General features: G+C 45.2%; 1 protein-coding gene across 5 annotated transcripts in view; it reads right to left on the bottom strand.

Annotated features, from left to right (window-relative positions):
• fat1a (FAT atypical cadherin 1a) overlaps positions 1-8786 on the bottom strand; it is an 84590-nt gene that overhangs the window by 40157 nt on the left and 35647 nt on the right. For all 5 annotated transcript variants that reach the window (XM_063219395.1, XM_063219397.1, XM_063219396.1 and 2 more), the window contains exons 5-7: positions 2360-2689; positions 1738-1948; positions 604-743 (exon numbers count right to left, since the gene is read on the bottom strand). In XM_063219395.1, coding sequence (XP_063075465.1) covers positions 604-743; positions 1738-1948; positions 2360-2689 — 681 coding nt within the window. The remainder of the gene's footprint in view (positions 1-603; positions 744-1737; positions 1949-2359; positions 2690-8786) is intronic.

The following is an 8786-nucleotide window of genomic DNA, read 5'->3' on the forward strand; positions in this document are numbered from 1 at the left end:
CTCTGGCCTCTTCCATTGGTGAGACAATGGAAGATTCCAGAAGTGTCACAGTGTGCCAAGATGGAATGCATGCGTCTGGACCAGGCCCGAGACCCTTGGAATGTCTGCTAACACACGTGGTGCTGTGCAGCCCATTTGAGGCCTGCCTGAGAGGCAGATGACCAGACCAGCTAGTGCAGTAATCTAATAACGGCCCAGCACAGCCCTCAGTAATATGCACGGAATTTCCGACCCATGACAGGGAAAGTGAAAAGAAATGCCTTCCTTCTTTTCTTTGTCTATGATCCTTTTTTTTCCGTGTCTGTTGACCTGATATGCGGGCCAGTTGATTTAAACGCAAATAGTTTGAAGCCACAAAATCATCCTCCATTTGAAAGTTAACGGTGGCACTGAGCTGGTTTACCAATGCAACAGTATCAATGCTACTTGCGTACCACACACGTCATAGTCCATATGCTTCCTGCTTTGTCACCACTCAAAATGCTGCTCAAACACATCATCACAAATCAACAAAACCGACTGAAAAGAAAGACCGGATCAGCGATCACTTCCCCTGTCCTCTCCTCTTTTTTTCCATAAACATTTCATTAGCCTTTCAATTACCTGGGTGCTGATGGATGTGTTTCCATCTGTTGCCTCCACAGTCAGGTTGTAATTTGATTTCTGCTCGGCGTCGAGGGGTCTGGCCACAATGATGGTCCCGCTCGCCTTGCCCACATCGAATCGGCTGTCGTAGTTCCCACCTTTTTTCACAGCAAGCCAGGGACAACAAAAATGGACAGGAAATTAGTTTCTCATCATCATCATCACCTGTTCTTTACAACACGGCGGTGGAAACGAGGATGACGGAGGGAAACAGGCTAGCATCTGCTCTTGAGGGATAAATGGAGGAAGGGGGAAAATAAATACAAAACAAATGACCAAATGGTGAAGTATGCAGGAGGTGATAGAAGCTGTTATGACTCACAATCATCTCCACCCGAGCTCGAACACAAGTAACAATAATCAAAATGTGCATGAGATGCTCTACATGCATTGTTCAGGCCATTCACAAAATGACACCACAATATAGAACATAAAACTTACAGAACATCATTACACCAAGAAAATCAAAACATTCATATGGGGAAAAAAGCAGTCCGATGTCCCTGAATGAGGTAACATGTGAGGGAGTGCAGGGAGAGTCACACAACTTTACAAGGATGGGTAAGCACCACAAGTATCACGGGGTCACAGATCTCTCTTAATGAGGGTTTTCATTTAGGAGATCCCAGCAGATACCTTCTGCTGTACAGTTCAGGTCACAAGCCATCTGAACGATGTAAAACACTTCTTTAGCCTCTATGTCCCCTTGCAAATCCAAAGCAATTAAAACATTCCCACAGGGAGCAAAAGACAAGCAGAGAGGCAGAAGAAAAGAGAGAAAAAAAAGAACTGTCAGTCAAAGTAGTTTCAGAGAAAGTGTTATGAATAGTGGCAATTATCATATTTGAGAAATAGTTATTCACTCAGAAAATGCACATGGAAAAAAAGTCCACACCATGCTAGCAGTGGGCTGATTTAAGTCTGCATTACTGAATTCAGCACGAAACATCAACAACAACATCAAAATTGCCATAAAGGCATCATGTCACTTGCACACACAAGTGACTATTATACAAATTGTTCACACCCCATGTCAGCATACTAAAGAGCGAGCTACTATGCATATTTGATACCTGTCCTTTCAGCTGTTACCTGTTATCTCAAACCAGACAGTGGTCTCTGGATTCTCCATGGCGATGACCCCGACCATGTGAGCGACAGGGTCACTCTCCATGATGGAGAAGACAAAGGGGTTATCTTCGAAAGCCAGCGGGGTGGCTGACGGCTCTGGCTTGGGGATCCACTCAATGTGAAGGCGGCAGGTGGAGGACTTCTGGGGACGGCCATTGTCCACAGCTTTGATCTACGAGTGTCAGGGGGTGTAGGAAAAGGGGAAGGCAGGGGTAAACAGACACAAACATCGTCAGTGTTCAGGCCAGCAACTGGGAAGCACTGAGGCATCCCCCACCACACCTGTTCCTGTTGCTGCCCCCCACAGGGAAGGATAGGCAGCAGATGTCATGCAAGGACTGCCCGAGAGGTTGAGTACGAATGCCTTCACGGCTCAGCACAGGAGCAGACCCTTCGGCCACATACCTTTGCATCGACATTCTCCCATCTATTTACAGAAACCTCCCTGAACCTCACGGCTCAACATTTTTAGCTAACATTGTGTCCTAAAAAACATAATTCTAAATTGATGTGTGTCAGGGGTTTTTCTTTTTTTCCCCTTCATTTTCATGTGTGCGTACAACATTATAAAAATCAAGATTACCGTAAGAATGTCGTATTCTCCTGCAGAGGAAAACTTCTTGGAGGACACGAGGCCCGTCTTGGGCTCGATGAAGAACTTCCCGTGCTCATCCCCTTCCTCAATGCTGTAGGATATCTCTGCATTGGGTCCGTCATCCCGGTCAGATGCGATGACGCGATAGACAGGGTCTCTCCTTAGGGCCCTCTCCTTCTCTGGCTTATCCCTCTCAGGTAGCTTGATCTTGTAGATCTTCTCCAAAAACTGAGGCCTGTTGTCATTCTCATCCAACACCTGGACGACCACACGCACCGTTGTAGATTTTGCTGGAATACCTTGGTCAGACACGGTGACCTGTGTAAGGGAAAAAGGTGTCCCCATTAGATATATTCTATAGGTAAAAAGCAACAAAGACAAACAGACGGTAAAAACAAGTCAAAAAAAAAAAAAAAACCAAGTATGAAAGCAATACACAGGGCAATAAAGAGGGCAAGAGAGAAAGAATGAAGGCAAGAGAAAAAGAAAGAAAGAAAGAAAGAAAGAAAGAAAGAAAGAAAGAAAGAAAGAAAGAAAGAAAGAAAGAAAGAAAGAAAGAAAGAAAGATTAATTCTTCCAGGTTCAAAGTAGGCATAAATGCAATCCAGAAATGTCACCAACTTGTTTAATTAAACCTGGCACGCCAAACAATGCATAGTCTGTGGGGACGCGGGTGGTAATGGCTCACATCTGGGCAAAAAGCTGCATCCAGTGAGTGTTGTAAGACTAAAGGCCTAAGACTGAAGACACTTGTTTATTTCATGGGCCAAGACTTAATCAGCGACATGAGGTAGCTCATGCATAGTTCTTTCCAACAACCTCCCTTTGCTTTATTGTACTGTAGCTGTTTTAAAAGGGATTTTGTCTTTTGATGCCAAAACTGAACCAGTTCCCTCTGCATTTATATGTCAAGTTAAGATCTAGGACTGAAAGCCTACGTGAACAACACATGCACAACAGAACAAGCCATGACTAAGCTTGTCTTACTTTGAGATGAATCATCACTCTCTTCTCTCAGCTTGTGGCTCTATGATCTGGCATTTAATATGGCTCATTACGAAATGAATGCCACACTTTTCTTTCCCCGTCATCACAAGAGTGGAGAGAGAGGGAGAGAGAGAGAGAGAGAGAGAGAGAGAGAGAGAGAGAGAGAGAGAGAGAGAGAGAGAGAGAGAGAGAGAGAGAGAGAGAGAGAGAGAGAGAGAGAGAGAGAGACAGAGAGACAGAGACAGAGACAGAGACTGAGAGAGACAAAGACAAAAGAGAGGCCTAAGAAAAGTCATATGATACAGTTCATCACCAAAGCTACTCCAGGCAGTCCAGTAATGTCTTCATTAGCTCAAAGTGTTGCAGATCACTGCTGTTGCCCAGCTTAGACTTCATTCATTTCACCTACAGCCTAGGATAGTTGCAGCACATTTAATCCAGCAAACGGCAACGCACAGCAGAGGTGCCTGCTGTAGCTTTCATGACAACCCAAACCATGAGCTTTTGGCGTCGTATTTAATAAACTGCAAATATCGAGGAAGCAATGTCTTTTTTTCAATGACTGAAAATGAGGAACAAGCCAGCAGAGATGCGAACAGCTTCACTTTTAAAGCACAGATCGTAAGTCTGAAAGAAAATAAAACCCAAATACCAGAAAGCCATTTCCAAGCCATCTGCTTGGGTCTTTGGCCTGCACGCTCCAGACAGCCAGTCAAATACCATTGTGTGGCGACTGCGATTAAGCCCATAATGTGCCTTTTTTGCCTTCTTTTCGAAGCTGTCCAAAACTACCCAAACTATTCGCCTGAATAGAATTAATTAAAAGGTAGGACTCAAGACTCCTCTGGCAGAAGCATGTCTCTCTCTCTGTGTATCTCTGTCTCTCTCTCTCTCTCTCTGTTCTCTCCTCTCTCCCCCTTTCCAAATCTATTTCCCCCTCTTTGTATCTATCTTCGTCACTCCCAAGGGAGTGGTTGGAAGTTCAAACTGTTCTCCCTTTCATTCCGACTGCGCATGTGTACAGTATCTGGACAGTTTATGATGCAGGGAAGCTGTAGGCACAGGGAAGGGTAGGGAGGGGAGGTGGGGTGGGTGGGGTGGTGGTGGAGGACTTGTCTACTGTTTTCTTGTTAGATGAATGCAGACAGTAAGGGACCTGAAGCTGGGGTTGCAGTTATGTAAACAGAGACTTCTGAGCAGTAATTACGTTAGGCACAAGGCAAGATGGAACATCAATAATGAAAACAAATCTTGCAAACGGCAGAATACACCAATTAGTCAGACACAGGGAACGGTGTGTTTGGAAGGGTGGGGGTCAAAAGTGTGTGTGTCTGTGTGTGTGTGTGTGTCTGTGTGTGTGAGAGAGAGAGAGAGAGAGAGAGAGAGAGAGAGAGAGAGAGAGAGAGAGAGAGAGGAGAGAGAGAGAGAGAGAGAGAGAGAGAGAGAGAGAGAGAGAGAGAGAGAGAGAGAGAGAGAGAGAGAGAGCGTGTGTAGTCAGTGCAGTATGAGTGACTAAGTCGTGGGTGTGATGGAGTGACCATCACTAGGGTTGTGGGTGTGTTCTGACTAACATGCCAACGAGCCTGGCTCTTTGGTGTAGCGGTCAGAGCCCCGGTTTACTACCCCAGAAGGTCTGGGTTCGAGTCCCAGCTGTGCAACTCTACTCCCCTTCGCTACAGTGGGGTACACCTCCGTTATTTGTAACAACTCTGCTATGTCTCGCTGAAACACTGACAGCAATGGAGCCTGAGATGGTTCAGACTTCATACAAGTTGCAGCAATATTGTGCATGTGCACACTCTACTGAAGCTAAAAGAACCCCTCCATGTCAGACGTTCCCAAAAGCTATGATAAGCATAGAGAAGAGAAGATAGCTATGCTTAGAAACAATGATTCTATGCAGTGAGTTCAGTTGTCATTTAGCATCCCGCTCTTGGCTAATGTGCCGGTGTTTAACTTGGATGCTGCTCTTCTGAATGAAATCACATTGCACTGGCTTGCACTACATGCTTTGACATGCCTCCATGGGGTTTTACCACCTCCTAAGCGCCCCGCTCTCTCACACACATACACACAACTCTTTTCCTTCCTCCAACATTTAGGAGCAACAAAGTCAAGCAATTTTAAAGAGGATGTCAGGAGGATGGTAGCTAAAAATGTCTAAAATCTGTCAGTATCACCACCACAGGTACTACGCAGGGCCGTATTAAGATCTGGGTCTGGGGCCCCTAGGCTACAGGTAGCTGTGGGGCCCCTGGAAGGCAAATTCCGTGACAAATTCACATACACAGTGTCATAATTACGAGCTAGGAATTCTGGATAACATGTCTACCAACTGCACTAAACATGACACATGATTTGTTTCTCATTGCATCCTTTCACAATCCTGCATTTTTTCACTTTTGTCAAAACAGGGGCCCCCAGGCAGGTGGGGCCCCTAGGCTGTAGCCGTATCTAGCCTGTGCATTAATCCAGCCCTGGTACCACGCACACACCTACATCAAGCTGCAAACATCCTGCTAAAACACTCGTACACCTCCCCCATATCTCTGTCCTGGGTCTCATTCACTCCCTCACACTTCTCAGCCCCTCCCCCACCTTGTCAAATGGCATCTGGTGGAAACAAGTCTGGCAAATCCACCCACCCTCATGGCTCCCACAATATCCCTATCACCCACCCCCGGCCCCTACCACACTCACTACACACCTTTAAGTGGAATGTTCCAAGAATGGAAAGGCTGGATAGAGCTGCAAGGAGGTGGTGACTGGGAGAACGGAGAGAATGTGGGTTCAAAAAAAAAAAAATCTTCCTGCCGGACCTTCAACGGTTACTGCACTGACCAGCAGTTGGGTTCTTAAGTAGCCATGGTTACGGCTCAGTAGGCTGAGAAAGTCAGACACAGGAAGTAGAAAAGTCTGTGTGTGTGTGTGTGTGTGTGTGTGTGTGTGTGTGTGTGTGTGTGAGAGAGAGAGAGAGAGAGAGAGAGAGAGAGAGAGAGAGAGAGAGAGAGAGAGTGAGAGTGTGTGTGTGTGTGTGTGTGTGTGTGTGTGTGTGTGTGTGTGTGTGTGTGTGTGTGTGTGTGTGAGTGTGTGTGTGTGTGTGTGTGGTGTGTGTGTGTGTGTGTGTGTGTGTGTGTGTGTGTGTGTGTGTGTGTGTGTGTGTGTGTGTGAGTGAGTGAGAGAGAGAGAGAGAGAATTACAGTTCTATCTCGTTCAATATTTTTAACCAGACCATTGAGCACCATGTACTTAATTATCTGGAAAGAAAAAAACTGATATACACTTCATCTAAGAAATACTTAGTGTGCTTAAAGACCTTCACACTAGGTTGCTCTTTTATGAACCACAAGTGTATGAAGGCATACAAGCTAACTGATTGCACTAGAGGTGACTTGGGTGTGCAAGCTGTAAGAGTGTGTTTAAATAAGTGATTTGCTGGCAGAAAGGAAAAAAGAGGGGGAGGCAAGAAAGAGAAGAAAGAAAAGTTCTGTGGATGTGTGTGTGTGTGTGTGTGTGTGTGTGTGTGTGTGTGTGTGTGTGTGTGTGTGTGTGTGTGTGTGTGTGTGTGTGTGTGTGTGTGTGTGTGTGTGTGTGTGTGTGTGTGTGTGTGTGGTGGTGGTGGGGGGGTGGCAGGGGTTGTGGCATTGAGGGACCAATCAAGGCATATCTCTTATGATATTATTTCAACATAGCCTATACAATTATGTATACAGTCTTCAGGAGCCAGTTGCACCAAATGGTCTTTGCTAAGCCTGGTCGTAACTGCTGAAATGTTTTTTTTAATTATTAAGACCAATATTTAGCATAGACGTTTGGTCTCTTTCAACAGCACTTACAACTGGTCTTAACTGTGCCCGGTTAAACAGTAGTGATGCGCGACCATGTGAGAATTGAATTTCAGAATGAAAGAACGACTGCTGCTATGATACACCTGTCACTCACTCAGCACTTTGGTTGCACTGCTTGACTCACATGGGTTGTAACGGTAACATGACTGACCTACATCTTACATTATTGGGGAAAAAGAAGATAGTAGCTGGATACCATACGCTTTTCTTTTCCAGGAAAAACACAGGAAATAGCCATTTACGTTATGACGAGAAACAGCTGCTTTATCTAATATGCACTAAAACTATTTCTGATTCAAAATGATGCGTTGCGGAAATATTGAGCCTTCACTTTCTTGGTAGGGACAATTAATTGCTGACACCCCGTCTGTGGCATGTGGCCAATTACATGTGTTGTACAGCCTAAATGTCTGTTAATTACTGCAATAATAACTATGGACATTATCTGAAAATGAGTTTTAGCATTGTATTTGTTTTCAACACTTATCTACGTATCGCTGCTGTCAATGCCAGACAGTGTCTCAAATAAATGTTGAGCGTGTTGTGCTGCCCCATCTCTCTCTCTCTCCTAAATGCTTTCGTACAGTCTGTATACGAGACATTTTTGAGGGGGCTTTTCTCAATAAAACTACAGGAATTTGGCTAGATCCCTAAATCATTAACCCTGATCTCCGACTAGGCTTAAATCTTACACCCGGTCTTAGCAAGAGGACTAAGTCTCGCTGGTGTCACAGGCATAACAATCTAGTTTGACTTTGAACGGTGAGTTACCACCAACTTATTTTAAGACTGACTTATTGGTGCAACCATATCCATATCCCTGTGTCTGTTCAAAACCTACACATCCAATACTTTCAGAAACTTAAAAAAGCTAACACATTGCTGCCATGCAGCCAGTAGCTCCCAGAGCACTGTTGCCATGGCGAGGATACAGACATTCTGTCCAGTGGGTCTGGCCCCATTGGGGAACCAGGTCGTCAGTCACCCTCAAACCCCCTTATTGCCAACTCCCAGCCTCCTCAATACTGCCTCCAGCACCATCTACTGCGCACAGCTGACAACACACATTTCTCCCTCTGGGTCTTTGCACAGCCCCTTACCGTCACATAATTACAGAGCCCAACCCCATGCAAATGAGGAGGAAAAGCCCACGAGCGACTGACACATAAACATTAATTGACATCCAATGGGGGTGCAAATTGAACTATCTACAATGATAATTAAAGGTGCTCCAATCTGTTGTGTTGGTTGCGGCGCAATTAAAAGTTCTTCCATATTTTTAGATTTGACAAGGGAAATGAACATGTATATGGGCTGAGGGAAAGATGGAAGAAAAAAGGATGTAGAAGAAGAGTAGAAAGACAGATTTAAGGAAAGTAAAGCAAATAGTGGGGGTAAGATAGGCAGAGAGAGAGAGAGAGAGAGAGAGAGAGAGAGAGAGAGAGAGAGAGAGAGACAGACAGACAGACAGACAGACAGACCGACAGACAGAGAGATGGTGAGATCAATTAAAATCCACAAGTTTAGACATTGGCGAAGCCCTTGCTGGCACTTCCTGCCCCGGCGTGCCTAATCCTGGG

This window comes from Engraulis encrasicolus, chromosome 16 (genome assembly GCF_034702125.1).
Source record: "Engraulis encrasicolus isolate BLACKSEA-1 chromosome 16, IST_EnEncr_1.0, whole genome shotgun sequence".
NCBI classification, from domain to species: Eukaryota; Metazoa; Chordata; class Actinopteri; order Clupeiformes; family Engraulidae; genus Engraulis; species Engraulis encrasicolus.